This window comes from Haliotis asinina, chromosome 7, assembly GCF_037392515.1.
Source record: "Haliotis asinina isolate JCU_RB_2024 chromosome 7, JCU_Hal_asi_v2, whole genome shotgun sequence".
NCBI lineage: Eukaryota > Metazoa > Mollusca > Gastropoda > Lepetellida > Haliotidae > Haliotis > Haliotis asinina.
The window spans coordinates 59,688,550-59,703,980 of NC_090286.1; the positions used below are offsets into that span (position 1 = coordinate 59,688,550).

General features: G+C 43.8%; 1 protein-coding gene across 6 annotated transcripts in view; it reads left to right on the top strand.

Annotated features, from left to right (window-relative positions):
- The window catches only part of LOC137290520 (ornithine decarboxylase-like), a 40,014-nt gene that overhangs the window by 653 nt on the left and 23,930 nt on the right, over nucleotides 1-15,431 (top strand). Inside the window, exon 1 of one of the 6 annotated variants that reach the window (XM_067821525.1) lies at nucleotides 5,055-5,151. The exons of 2 other annotated variants lie outside the window; for them this stretch is intronic. In XM_067821525.1, the coding sequence (XP_067677626.1) occupies nucleotides 5,125-5,151 (27 nt within the window). In that variant the 5' untranslated portion in view covers nucleotides 5,055-5,124. Of the gene's footprint in view, nucleotides 1-5,054; nucleotides 5,343-15,431 lie in introns of those variants that run through there. 3 more of the 6 variants (XM_067821524.1, XM_067821528.1, XM_067821527.1) reach the window with 3 other exon arrangements.

Consider the following 15,431-nt stretch of genomic DNA (forward strand, 5'->3'; position numbering starts at 1 on the left):
TTGGCTTCCTCCCAGGATTAACTGAAAACTGATTAACGTTGTTAGTCAGTTGTGTCAAAAGTGGCGACTTCCCACACAACACAATGTTGTCCATTTAGGCCAAGGAACAAATCATTGCTCCTCAAAAAACGTTTCCATTGGTGAAAACCAAGTTTGGCAACAAGTATATATTGGTGTGTGAATCAGTGAACGTTTGGACGTTTACTACAGTCCGTTTGATTGCATTTGAGACCGATGAATTGCTCACTAACACAAAATCTAATGATGGCAACAAAACCAAATTTTGCACAGCCACATGGAATCGAATGGAATCGACAAACCAACTCTGATGAATGATGTGTCTCATAATTTGGGACACCCGATCATATCATTTTCTTGTCACCTTTCGCTATTTTGTACGGGGTGTGTGTGCGTGTGCCACTTGCTGGTAGAACAGCCAGGTAATCAACAAGCGTGTGTTGTGAAGATGGGGTCATCTCAACAGCCGTTAACTGGTTACCACTTGAGAGATTTATTGGGAGTCAGTGTTGCCACTTTCAGAAGACGCTGTTGTCCGAATCGGTGTCGCTGTCGTCAGTCTACCCTGACGACGACTGGCTTTATTTCTTTCGCAACTTTCTCAACCCACTTTTGCCATGTTTCCTGCGTGATGGTGTCTATTGACTGTTGAACAATCGTCTGTACATCCCGAAGTTTGAAAGTTACATTTTGCCTGCCAACATCCGATTTCATGATACCCCAAATGAGTTCTATTGGATTTAAATCGCAATGATAGGGTGGCAATCGCAAAACTGAATGACCATGTTGTGATGTCATACAGAACAGCTTTGGTTGTTTTTTCTGGATACGATATCGCTTTGTTTTGCAACTATTCTATCATGTCCCCTTTGTTACTGTTACATGTTGGGGCCTTTGTATTAGGTACTTGAACGCCATGACATGGAGCGTTGTACCACTTGATTTTGTACCCATTCTAAGAAAGTCATCCCGTTCATTTCGGTATGATAGTATCAGTTGTCTTTTGAGTGTGTCTTGAACACTAGGGAGCAGCCAGGTAGGAATCCCTGACTCTTGCAACCAACATGGTGCACAATCAGTCGCTCTCCCTTGCCAAGTGGTAATTTTCTGGCACAGGACTCTGAAGAGGAGCTAGCAAACCTGGTTTCTTAGTGGAACAATATCAGACCTCTCGCACAGTGCACGTCTATTTTCTGAGCCTACTTTTTCGTAGCGGAAATCAAATTTGTGAAGCAACTTCCATAACTGATATTTTTAAATGATCAATGAATGACGCAGAGAGACAAAGGTATTTTGTTTATATAGAGACTTAATGGCGTTTCTAACCAGCTGTTGTTGAAATGAATCGACTTTCTCACGTCGTGTTGGTTTTGAGACGGTCCCCTCAATTGTGTCCGTGCAGGTTGAATCGGTACAGTTTTTCAAGATAGTTTTTAACTTCCCTTCCGTCTTCCCAACAGCACGTGCAGTTCGTGTACGATACTTAGCCAGAGCCTATTGAGGCCTACCCCTTTCACCTTCATTTTTAAAAAAGTTAAATACTTTGCAAATAATTGAAATAGCGTCGTGTGATAATCTCATTGTTTCAGGTACTGCAATCACGAATGTCTGGTTTGCCGAGCAAATCACACGTGTCAATTTCACACGTGCCCCTTGCCCACCTGGCTGTTCTACCAGCAAGAGGCCCCCCTCGTACAAAATAGTGAAAGATGATAATGAAATGATGATCGTTTGTTAAACAACTTTTTTATTCGGGTGTCCCAAATTATGAGACACATCATCAGAGTTGGTCTGTCGATTTCATGTGGCTGTGCAAAATTTGGTTTTGTTGCAATTATTAGATTTTGTGTTAGTGAGCAATTCATCGGTCTCAAATGGAATCAAACGGACTGTACACAATTAATGATGGGCAAGTCCAGCTTTTGTTGCATTATGTACTGAAGCCTAACGTTGGTGACGAAAGTGTGCAAGAAACAAACCAGGTTCGTGATCGTGTGCTTGTTTTGGTAATGAATGTGAGTTGGGTGTTAAAAATCTAGGCACATGTGTGAAAGACGAACAATATGCTTTAAATATTAGCATTTCACGAATGCACAGGTTCTGTCGGTTATGTTGCTAGGTTAAACATGTACAAAGCAATCATCGATTATCGGCAGAACATATCTTTTCATGTAAACAAATACTAATTATGAGTAAGTTTATTTCCTAATGATTTGATTTTAGAGCATTTCTATGAGCAGATATTGTTAATGATACACTTTTTCCACATATATGCGAAGTCTTTGCCCAACTGAATGCACAATGTTCAATTAATTCATCTACATGTGATCGTGAAGTGATCGGGGTCCAGTGGCTTTACACCCACTGTGCACCTTATTGTCATGCTCATTATCAAGTTCATAAGGAAAACTAGTGGAATCGCCATCCATTTCTTTGCTACAACTCTGCGGAGTCCTTGGAGACCAACTGGCGCTGGGTTACGTGTGTGTGTGTGTACGTGTGTGCCATCCGCTCTACACCCTGCTGTCTGAGAAATTTTATGACAATCATGGTCCTAGAGGCATACCGTTGACTTCTTGCTTTGGGGTATGTTTGAATAATAATATATATTTTGCCGACTACCATGGAAAAACAATTTGAATCTGCTTTCATCTTTGAAGGGCACAAGAGATCATTGGCCATGATGTTTACTCTACCTCAAACGCGTCTGCCTGTGACGTAGTGTTAGTGGTGTGTGAAGTGCAAGTCTCCTACTGTCCGATTGTCCTTAAACGCCAACGACCGGTGCTCCTGGATATCCTTACATTGTTAACATTGAGGTGTTTTGTTGGAAGATCTGCTGCGTTAAGGAATCGGTTACGTAATGTAGCGTTAATCGTGTGCCTATCATTTCCACTGCAGTGACTCTGGGGCGATCTGGTTTGATATCTTGAAATCTCTCACAGTCTGCCAGTAGCACCCTTATTCATATAGAAGCGGACAACAACCTACCCCTGAGTTTGACCAGATTCCAAAAGGCCTATGGTCTGACCCCTTTCAGCCAGTGTCCAAAAAAGAATATAAACCCAGAGACATTTCCATATCGACAATTTGAATAAAATATGTGCTATCTGAAACCGAATGTATCGGACGTTAAAGAACGTAATGTGTTTTTCCATACTGTTAAGGTTTGTAAAATATTCAGTTGTATGTGTTTCAAACAAAACCGAAAATATTACAACTTTTAAGAATTTGTGTTACTAATTACTTGGCACTTTGTTAATGACGCCGAGTTGCCTTTGCAGTGAAGTTAGCCTTCCTTCAATATCGGTACTGTGGCAATAGGGTATCCTGGTAGCATTCGTACTTCACGCCTAACACCTGGGTTCGATTTCCCCACAAGGTGTGAAGCCCATATCTGGAATATCGCTAAAAGCGGCGTAAAACTTAATTTACAATACCGGTATTGATTACACTTATGACATACAATTCCTTAAAGTATTTAAACTTATAAGGATATCATCAAAATGGTACAAAAAGTACGAATTGTTCTCCTGACACATGAGCTGACTGTATGTAGTCCACATCTTGGAAACCTTCTGCAAGACCCCCTCTACACGGGTGACAGGCCGGGAGAGCCATTTTTTTCAAAATGACTATTGCCGGGACGGCCACATATCAAGTATATGGCTGCTGCCGATAAAGCCAGATTTCCAATACGTTAATTAATTAATGAATTACCGTAACCGGTAAGATAGCGTCCCCACTTTAATTGACACTGAATCGATCTCGTTTGCCTGTAACACATGTAAGACAGTGACATCTTGCAACACACAAAATGACTGAATTACCCAAATTTACTGTTAGAAAATGTACGTGTCAGCCGGCGGTCATATGAACAACGTTTGAAATCTACGTATCACCTAGCTGTAAGATATACACACATTTAAATCGTTGTTAAAATAAACGAACAATGAACTCTGCATTTACATGTATTTCACAGGTGTGTAAATCTGGCCATTGCTGTCATGCGGTTTCCAGCATGTGTAACATAGGTGAATGTTGTGATAGTAGGACATGCATTTCAATACATTTGCAATCTCTCTGTGACCAGGGTTAGGTTTGTCATATATTTAGTACACGCGTAAATGGTTGGTAGTAGGTCCCGTTAGTCGCCTCTTACGACAAGCATAGTTGCCTTTTATGGCAACCATGGATTGCTGAAGGCCTATTCTATCCCGGTGATAATTTAGAACATATGAAGTGCTTGGTGACCCATGATTGAACACCGCTATTAACGTCCATGCCTTTCTTGACACACATGTCTGTTTAAAAGGGACCCGTGAAGGTCCCGGGGTAGAATAGGCCTTCAGCAACCCATTCTTGCCATAAAAGGCGACTCAGCTTGTCGTAAGAGGCGACTAACGGGATCGGGTGGTCAGGCTCGCTGACTTGGTTGGCACATGTCATCGGTTCCCAATTGCGCAGATCGATGCTCATGTTGCTGATCACTGGATTGTCTGGTCCAGACTCGATTATTTACAGACAGCCGCCATATAGCTGGAATATTGCTGAGTGTGGCGTAAAACTAAACTCACTCACTCACTGTTTAAAAGGTTCAATTATTGTGTGTATTAGCCAGAGCGTTATGTATGGTAGAGAGTGTGTGTCTGCTGGTGTGTGAGAGGGAAAAGATGTAGGGTGGTGTGGTGTGGTGGCGAAGATGTGTCGGTGTTAGGATACTGATAAACCTTTCTGGTCAGTAAGTTATATCGTTTATACTTTCTGCAAATTAAATTTTCCATTACAGTTTAAATAACATTGTAATAAATGACATTACGTACACTTCTTATATGTGAGGAGATGCTGCTTATATGCTTTATATAAGGTGTCAGTATTGTATATAATACACCTATTGGTATACGATGTTGTGTTAATTATAGAAACAAAGCATGTTGTAATCTTAATAAAATTATGAGGAAACATGTCTTGCTTTGTTAAATACGGTAACGGGTTTGAATCACTAAGCATGTTTTGTCAACATAACCGGAAGAGCCACATTCCATGTTCACACAACCGTAACAATGGGTGGGAGAGCCACATCAGTTGAGGATATATATTTCTGAAATGTCTTTCCCGGCTAATGTCTTTGTGGTGAGCACCGAAATAGTTGGTCGGTTACAGATCTCTGTGAGTGGTTATAAGGATGTAATTGGAAAGTCGGAGTATGATGCGTATGGCATCACTGATCAACTTTCACTCTTTGGCGATACATCAGTGTTCGCTTCATATCGCGATACATCTCTGGTTCGCTTTCTTGCTGGGAGGCATATCAGTGGCTGAAGGTACTGTAGGTAGAGCTTTTGTGTTTTTGCAGATGTCTTTTTGTACCCTCAGGATGGCTTGAGATACAATGTCATACGTATACGCTTGGTAAAATGGATTCTTGCCTGTTTTTGTGAAGTATTCTGGTCATTGTATTTTCAAATCCCTTTGTTTCAACACACAGCGCTTTTATTGCAAATTATATTTGTTAATATACTACCGACAGAAAATAAGGGAACCAAGAAATTGAATGTAGATGACTTTGACTGTGACAGGGTCCGTTCTCGTGGCGTATCTCCCAAACGCAACATCCAATGACAATGGAATTTCGCATAATGCATGCCCAGCACGTGCTACACGTGCATACAGAAGTTAACTCCTGTAAATGTACTGGAGAAGTCACTAATGCAATAGAGATTTTGGGAGGGGGGGAAGGATCATTATGTGAAGTTGCCCGGCAGATGGGTAAATCAAAAAGTGTAATTTCACGCCTGTTGGATAAGTACCGTCAAACGGATGGGGTTGCAACGAAACCTGGGCGTGGTAGACCAAAATCAACGACACCACGACATGATCGTCTCATTACGTTAATTGCTCTACGCGATAGGTTTAAATCGGCCCCTGCCATCAATAGAGAATTCCGCACACTCAATGGAAGACGCATTTCAACCTCAACCGTTAAAAACCGACTCTATCAAGCTCGTCTGAAAACGAGACGGCCTTTTAAGGGCGTCACCCTTTCAGCTCACCATAAGCGCCAAAGATTGGCATGGGCTAGGCAGCATCAGGGACGGGCTATGCGCCACTGGCGTTACACCATGTTCTCTGATGAGTCAAGGTTTTGCCTACGATTCACAGATGGCAGAAAACATTGTTGGCGTCGGAGCGGGGAGCGATATGCCAGAGCAGCAATTCTTGACCATGATCGATATGGAGGTGGTAGTGTCATGGTGTGGGGTGGGATTACACATGACAGACGATCAGATTTGGTCATCATCAACGGAGCCATGACTGGTCAGCGATACGTTGACGAAATATTGCGTCCTGTTGTGGCTCCATTGGCTAGAGTTATCGGCCGAAATTTTGTATTCCAAGATGATAATGCCAGACCACATCGGGCCCGAATTGTCTCCGCTTATCTCCGACAAGAATGTATCCAGACATTGGGCTGGCCCTCTAAGTCCCCAGACCTGTTGCCAATTGAACATCTCTAGGACGTTCTTGGTCGAAGGACCCAGGACCCACCAACCTGGCCCAGCTTGGTGCAGCTCTCCAAGAGGAATGGCGGGCAATACCACGGGCAACCATCCGGAAATTGATTAACAGCATGCCATCAAGGTGCCATGAATGTGTTGCCCAACATGGTGACACACCAGATATTGAACTTGACGCCTAAAATTGATTTAGTGGATATTTAAAGCAGTTTCAAATTCGCTATTATTTCATTAGTTCCCCTATTTCTTGTCGGTAGTATATATGATTATCAGTAATCGAGACGGATAGTTTTACGTCATTTTCGCTCCCTCAGTATCAACAGGGGACACCAGTAATGGGCTTTATATAATATACCGTATGGGGAATCGAACCTGGATCTTCAGCGTTTTTAGGAAAGGCTTTAACCACTATGTTACCCTATCGCCCCTATCAAATGCTCAAACCGGGTATTTCTCTGCACTGACCTTATCTCAGCCTAGCAGCTTATGTTCAACATCCAGGTAAATATTAGCGACCTTTGACCTTTGATCTTTCCCAAGATCGATTGTACTGAACAGTCTACAACATATATATGCGTTTACGAAAATGGACGATAGGCGTACCCTGCCCTACCTACCCTTGAAGGGCCGGGCTAGAATATTGGCCTTCAGTAACCCATGCTTGTCGTAAGAGAGGCTCAACGACCTGGATGACGCATGTCATCAGTTCTCACTTGTGCAGATCAAAGCTGTTGATTCTCTCTTCCAGACTCGAATATTTATGGACCGCATCCATATAGATAGAATACTGCTGTGTGCGGCGTAAAACTAAACTAAACTCGCTCACTCACCCACCCTGCCCTACCGCTAGCACCAGTCCTAAGGACTAGTCAGTTGTCCACTTGACAAAACACGTGAAACGTATGGTACAAGTGAAATAATAAATTGCGTCGAAAATAATTTTGGTCTTAAACTGCGAAATGTCCTCAAAATGTCTAGTTCTAATTAGAACTTTTAGCCGAAACTTGATGTATTCCTCAAGCTCTGTGAACACTGTCAAAACATTTTCATCAACAATTAATCGCTAATTAATGTTTTATGGTCAATCTTAATGTTTATCCACGTTAACTGCACACATGGGCCTGATTGACCCGGGGACATTGCCAAACGTCTTGTGTTCTACATCCAAGCAATCCAGGTACCTAAATGACAGTAGGTTTTTAATTACATCAAAATGAGTACTAATAAACGAAGCAACAGCTGCGAAGGTCTGAATTATGTATTGGCCATTTTAAGCAACTATGCTCAGTGGGAATCATATCATCCCTGAGGATGCTATGTTTGTGAATCACGACATGGTTAAAATATTGTTTCCTTTCCGAAATAGATTGTGGGTGAACGAGTGGTATGACTTTATCCATCTCCTTCCGAACAAATCAGAAGCTTTCTGAATCCTCTAATGCCTCTTATCCTCTCTTGGGTTATGTGCAGGACCATCTTTAAAATATCCAAAATGATCCTGTAGTGGCTGGAGTCCCCTGCAACAGGTTAGTATGCGGGTCACAGGACTTATACAATCTATCCGGAATCGTCTAGGACATTCCACAGAATGCTGCTCCATTGGATCGTTCTCAATCTAGTCTCCGTACATCTGAGATCTATGGGAGTGGGAACATTGATGGCTGCACAGAATGTCCACAGAACATCCACAGAATATCCACAGGCATCTTCATATGCAGCGAAATCCCGTTTGGCATGATTAACCCTAGGATATCCCTCTGTATATCTTGACCATGTTCTGTCCCATCTTCCGGATACATCTCTCAAAGTCCAACAGGGGTGCTTCAAGTCAGAGGCGCAAAGAGGTCACGCCCATTCAGTTTGAGCAGATGTGCCTCCTCCTCCTCTGACTCTCAGTCTGAGATTTGTCCCATCCTTCAGACTGCCATCTCGGGCTGGTGACGACGGGACCTGGATATGGCTGTCTCTTGGGTAGATGGGTGGATGAATCATTCCACTTGGCCGAGTTAAATGGGATTGGTTGTGGGTTCCTCTGCCTATATCCAGGGTTAGAGCATGCCTCTTAATGACACGCCCCTCGCCACCTTGGATGACCCATGGGTCAATCTCCTTCTTATTAGGCTTTGTCCTGGAACTCTGCCCTGACACTTTCAGTAGTATAGGGAATGATAGTCCGAAAACACTTTTCAAAAACCCCTCTAAAAAGCCTCATTTACTAAATGAGGCTTTGGTGGGACCCTTAGCTCTTGCTATTATTGCCCCTACTACAAAGCTACGCCATCACGTTTACCGTGACTTGGCAGGCGGTAACACTGTGCCGTACGGTACGATCAATAATTCTTCTCTTACAAATCCCCTACCCGGCCCACCCCTCAAGTAGTACAAGTTAGGTTCGTCGGCTTTTATATCCACTTTATCTATGTTGTAAGTTTTGACTGACCATATAGGATCGGTGGCTCGCTTACGACTATCGCCCTCGTGTTCCCCCGGCTGGTATAGATACCTCACTAGGGCCCTATCCGGTATCTGTTTCTCCTTCCCACGCAATGGAGCGGCCGACTCTGCTAACACTGATTTTAGTTTGATAGCGTCTGCCGGTTTCTTACCAGTGAGACGGGTGACTTCATGGTTGATTGCCGACACCACCTCGGGTAACCTCGCTACCCATTCGGTCGATCGTTTTCCAGTGGTTGTCATTTCCCTAGCATATTGATGACCGAACAAGCGCTCAGCCAAAGTCCTATTAAATCTCTCAACTATAGCTTGGCTGCGATGGGCTCCGGCCGTGCCACGTCTGACCTTTGTATCGTGTTTGGCTAGCAGTTGTGAAACGGCACCCATGAACTCCCGTCCGGGATCAACTTGCAGCTCTGTTGGCCACGTCAGCGGGCTGCGTTTGTATATGCGTTCTAATCCTTTGGCTACTTTGGCCGAATCTTTCGTGGTCAAGGGTTCGGCTTCCTTGTAACGACTGGTTACGTCCACTACGGTTAAGGCATACTTGTACCTCTTATCATGAGGTAGGAACAGTAGGTCTGCCTGGTGAATGCTATTAGGTATGTTAATTCCGAAACTCCTTCTAGGTACGTAGCGTGGCGCCGGCAAATAGATCTGCCACAGGGCTTGTTTTTCAAGCCACGCTTTGGCTTTCTCTGGTGATACTCGTGCCATTTTAGATAGCTTATCTACTGCGCTAGCTCCTTTCCAATATCCACGCGGGCTGTAATAAATAGCCTCAAATTTTTTCATGTCCATACGCGTATGTGTTTATACCATCAATAGCTATCCAACGTTTCGTGTCCATAGGCGATAGGGACGTCTTGTTTATAGTCAGTCCGTATATCTTATGTCCATCACTTCTAAGCGTGTTCATCTTATGCCTAAAGGTACGGGTCTTGAACAGGGCCTCCTTGAATCTGGCGTGTTTGATGTGTTGTTTCACCACATACTTCTTAACCCCTTTAGCTTTTCGGATCTCACTATTGTCGGCTTTCAATATGGAGTACATCTTAGGCCTCAAACCTATGTACTCAGCTATTGGCGTGCCAGCACACTCGTCCTTCATCTTACCTAGGACCTTTTTATTTACCGTGCTGTGTATAGTATGGGTCTTAGGATAGTCGCTGGTGTCGTATAAATCGATGTGTTTTTTCATGTCCTCGTACACGTCCTCGGTTCGAATCTCCATCAGCAGGGAATCCGTGTCAGTGTACAGCACTTCGCACCTGTCGCCGTACTGTTTCTTGAGCTCGTTGTAGTAAAAGTCGTACATCAGGTGTTTGGATAAATCGAGGATACTCATCCCAACGTAAACAGGTCGGTTGAATTTTATGTGGCTTTTCTTCATGTGTATGGCAACTAGGTCGTCTGTGAATATTTTATTACGGTTGAATGCCGGACTGGCTATCAATTTCCTGAGCTTGTCTTCCTCATTAGATCTAACCAGTTTCACGGTTACGCGTTTCCTCAGGTTTTCCATAGTCTTACCAAACACCGAGTTGTTCATGAGCTTGTAGAGATTTTTCTCAAAATCACTGGTGGCTTTTTTTCGTAGGTCTGTGTTCATTCTGATGTAGGGCTCCATCCATGGGCTCTGGTCGAACATGAGCACCCTGTGTATTTTGGTCAGCCTCATACCCAATGACAGGTACAGCTGTAGGTTGCGATAGTGAACTATGTACTTGGTCTTATTCATTAAGTTAGGCACGAGTTTCTCAACGTCCGCCACACGACCACCTGACAAGTTATGTTGGTACTCAGACATCCAGTCTGTGTTAACCTTCATACGTTCGGGTGCAAGGGGATAGCTGTTGTGCGATGCGTGTAATGCCTTGGGATACTCTAAGTCAACTTCGAGGATATACCCTTTGTTCGAATCTGGTGCAATGCTCATAACATCAACGTTTGGTACCCATTCGAATCCTCCTGTAGGTAGATACTGACTCATAGCCCAGCCGTACAGGTTATTTGCGTCGAGGTAGAGAATGTGATTGGTTGGTTTGTTAGGATCGTAACCTTTCACGTATTGATTATTTGCTTTAGCGTATCGTTTGGATACCATGGAAATCCCACCTCGCAAGCCTTTCTCAATGAATAGGTGCATGTCGTAATCTGTGAGCAATTCTAAATTAACTCCTGTCTTTTTAAGCAAGGCGTCCCACGACAGACCTGGGCTGGTGTAATACCATGCGGGGTCGAGTTTATACTGCTTGAAACATGTCCGCCGAAACGTCTCGAACACGTCGGCTAACAGCAGTACATCTGTCCTCAAGTACAGGTCGTGATAATCGCCAAGGTTCTTACAACCAAGTTTATTCCATACGTTAATCGCGTGCGAGTAATCGTCTCGTGAGACGGACGCCTCATTCAGCTTGCTATAAAAGCAGTCGATAGGAGGTAGTCTGGTCTCTGTGAACTTAGCCCAGCTATCCATGTACTCATATGGGTATACGCCCTTCCTCATGAGCAGGTGTCTAGTCTCGGCGTCTGTGTATCGATCTGTGATAGGGAAGGTATTGTTGGCCTTGACCAGACTGTCGAGTGACGACAGGAGGAATTGAAACGAGTCAATGAACCTAAGTCCGTTTAAGCTGAAGGAGATGTATCTCTCCATGTTGTTTGGGATGCACGATATATTACCATCGATTTTCGCGATGGCCTGCATGATCAAGTGAGAGTCGTATCCTCTCAAGTTGTGAAAGACAACGGGGATGTTTATTGTCTTAGGATTGATTTTAAGCTTGAGGTTGCACGCGTTGTGAGCGGCGCCTCTATACTTACCAGTTATGTGGCAGTGATCTCTCACCGAATCACCGTTAAGTGGCGAGTCGCACACATGACAGTTAGTGCTACTGGCGTGAGCTAGCATGTCGGCTCTGGTCATACGCATTGGAGCGATTTTATACAATGCATTCCTAATAATTTTTTCTTCCTCCTGCAAGCACTTTAGAAACATTTCAGCCGCGTCAGGACCCCTATACACTACCGGAGCTTTCGTTTCCCCGTCACAACGGACGACAATGTATCCAAACGAACAGGCTTTATGCTCTTGTGTTTTGTGTGTGAAACTCCCACTAGTGGATGATTCCCCTACAACTAAGGCTTCGAAGTCGGCGTATATGATATAAGGCACAGACATTTGATTCTTGTGATTGTCGAATTTTAGGATATTTTCACCTTCCTTAGGCATGTCGACTCGTATGGCCGTCTGCCCAACACCTTGGCAATCCTCCAGGTGGGATTCTAATAAATCAGCCCGACTGAAACAGTGTAGGCATCGTACACAAAAGTGTTTTTCCCCAACGTGTTTCGACTGGTCGTGCAACAACCGGCTGAGATGTTTTATCCACGTGTAGTGATACTTTTCACCTTTTTGAATCATGAATAAATTAATAACTTGACAATCCTTCACCGGGCTGACCCTGTGTATTATTGTTGTATTACCTTCGTGCCCAAAGACATTTATAGCCAGATTATTCTGTTTTTCTACTTTAGTGATCTGGGATATTGGGGTGGGTTCATCTATACCATCCCAGTTGAGCCCATCATCCTGTGGATAATTAGAAGGCCTGTTCGGATTAGTGGCAGCTGGAAATAAGGCTGACCTGATAGATAACCTCAGGCAATCGTTTCCTCTATTCTTAACGTTTACTATGGCTTGTTTGTTCTTATAGTAGGGAGGCAAGGCTAGGTATGACCCACCTCTGAACGGCACGTATTTAGCTATATCTAGATAGACATTATCGATTTTATCTACAGCCCACCCGGACCCTAAGTGTGTGTAGCGTTCTAGGTATTCTCGTATCTGCTGAAAACTTGTATCGATTGATGCGTCAATGGTCTCTGCATGTGTGACGACCTCTTGTTTACCTCGGAAGTAAGGCTGAACATACTCAGTGGTACTCCCAACCTGCTTATCGAGCGACATTTTCACTGTGATCTGAAACTTGATACTTCCTAGATTATTTAGTTCCTGGTTGACCTTATCAGCTATCAGAGGCTTAATATCTGTAATGTCTATGTTTCTATCAATGTGCATGCGCCAACCTCTCAAATAATTGCCTACGGCGTGCTCAGTGCGCACAAACTGTAGGTCAATAGCTCTATTCTGTCGTAATAATTCTACAAGCTGTGGTTTTCTCATACGAGAATACCCGCCTAAACCCAAATCGTGTGCCTCGGCTTTCAGTTGTTTTACAGTTGGACGTGCTACTGGGGTATGTGATAACAATGCGGTTAACCCGGCTTTCCCCAGTTTTGAATAACCCGTGTATCCAAGCTGTTTCGCTTGAGCTTTTAACTGTTTTACCGTAGGAGGGACTTCTAAACCTAGTAATCTCAACAATGCTGGCTTCCGCATTCTAGAATACCCGATAACACCTCTCTGCTTTGCGGCCCGCTTGAGCTCGCGCACAGTAGCCATAGTGTTTACACCTAAGAGAATCAATGTCTAATTGGTCGGCAGTAACTCTTAAAAAATATTTTCTGGTGGCCGGGTACAATTCTAGACATTCTGTCAAATCGTCCCACGTACCTGGTAAAATATATAGTGTGGCTGTTTCAATCCAGTACTCACCTTGGTTATAGTATTCCTTGTATTCACTTATACTCGAAAAACGTTCTATATGGTATTGAGACGCGATATCCCGCTCCCATTCGAAGGGGTGAGTATACTTAACACCCTCTTTAATCCATACCACATCCACTATTATCTTAAATCTGAAGCTTCCCCATAAAGCCAGTTCATATTTGAATATGTTTTCCACAGACATAGCTATACATAGGTGTGTATAATCTCTAATTGGAGTCTATCTTGAGCAGTCGCCTACGTTCTTTTATGTAGCCTTTTTTATTCTCGTATATGAGTTGATGTCTGACTACGTTCGCTCCGTGAGCTTTACATAAACAGTAGTGTCCTTTAACCCCGATACCACACACAGAACACGTGTAGTTAGGACTTCCCATATGGAAACAACAGAACCCCTGATTCCTGCATTTCCTACCACAGGCCTCGGTCTTCCCCATAAGTATATATTCGCATCGGTATGGAGCGGGTCTCATGTTTACTTATATAGGTATTTTAGTTTAATTGCTTTGCAACCAACGCAGTAGCTGCTATACCCAACACTATGAAGCCCAGTTCACGATTCATTTGTCCCTTGGATGGTGTGTAGTACTGAGCGAGTGTGGGTTTATTGAGCGCTTCCAATCGTTTACCAGTTAGTAGGTAGTATTCTTTCATTGCTTCATCGACATCGTTGAATGTTTGAACGGCATGGTTTTCACGCGTGAGTTGTTCATTAATAAAATCGATCCTCTGGAGGCGTTTTTTAGCGTACTCGGCCTGTGCTCTTTGTAGTTTCTCAGTAGCGAGATCGTGTCGCTTCCTTTCTTCCTGTATTTCAGCCGCGTGATCATCTCGTAGTTTCGAGAAGAGGTAATTACTCCCGGAAAATGCCAGGGCTTTCACTAACGCCCCACCGACCATCATAGCTATCGTGGCCATCCCTATATTTATTTCATTATATTATCAGGTATGATCCCTTGTTTTACTAGGATGTCTTTTGTGGCCATCGCCATACCAAGGTTCATTATGAGCATACCCATATCCTGCAGGTTGAAATCTAGCTTGATAGTTGGTTGTTTAAGCACCATTTTAGTTAACCGAGCGTACCCTACTGCTAGACTGGCTACCACTGTGGCGTGGTATGCGTCGTTGACGAACGTTTTCCCCTCAGACATTATGTATATGATATAAAATATTTTAAATTATAACATGATATGCGGGTCTACCATGGGGGATACCCCCATACCCCCACTGTTGGGGGTTACCTCACTGTTGGGTTGTGGCTCACTGTGGGAGGTGTATAACCATGTTATAACCACGGCAGCAGTTACGCCTACAGCCAACAACAGTCGGGTTGGGTTGGTCACTTTATGTTGGTTACACCACCGTTTTTTACCGGCAGCTACTCTCTTAGGATTCTTCTGTCTGGTTACTGTTGGAGGTACCTCCACTGAAGGGGTCACTGTTGGGGGTGGGGTCTCCTCCATCACTGTTGGGGGTACCTCCACTGGGGTTTCCTGTGCAGCATCCATCTATACTATTATTATTATTCTTTCTCTCAAATTGGCAATGTTTTGCCGTGATAATCGCCGCCGTCACTGGAGCCAACAACATACCATATTTGTGGTACAGCCCGCAGCTGATAGAGCTCACGGCGTGTTCGATAAAAGGGTCTTTATCTAGGTCCTCCCACAGGTAAAGTCGGCGCTCTGGTGGAATGGGAAGGAATTGTGATACAATACCGGTGTATATCTGGGTCATAGCCGATCCTATTGTTTTTGTCATTTCTGCTCCGAGCCGGGACTCGTATCTAGCGTACAGCTTATCGA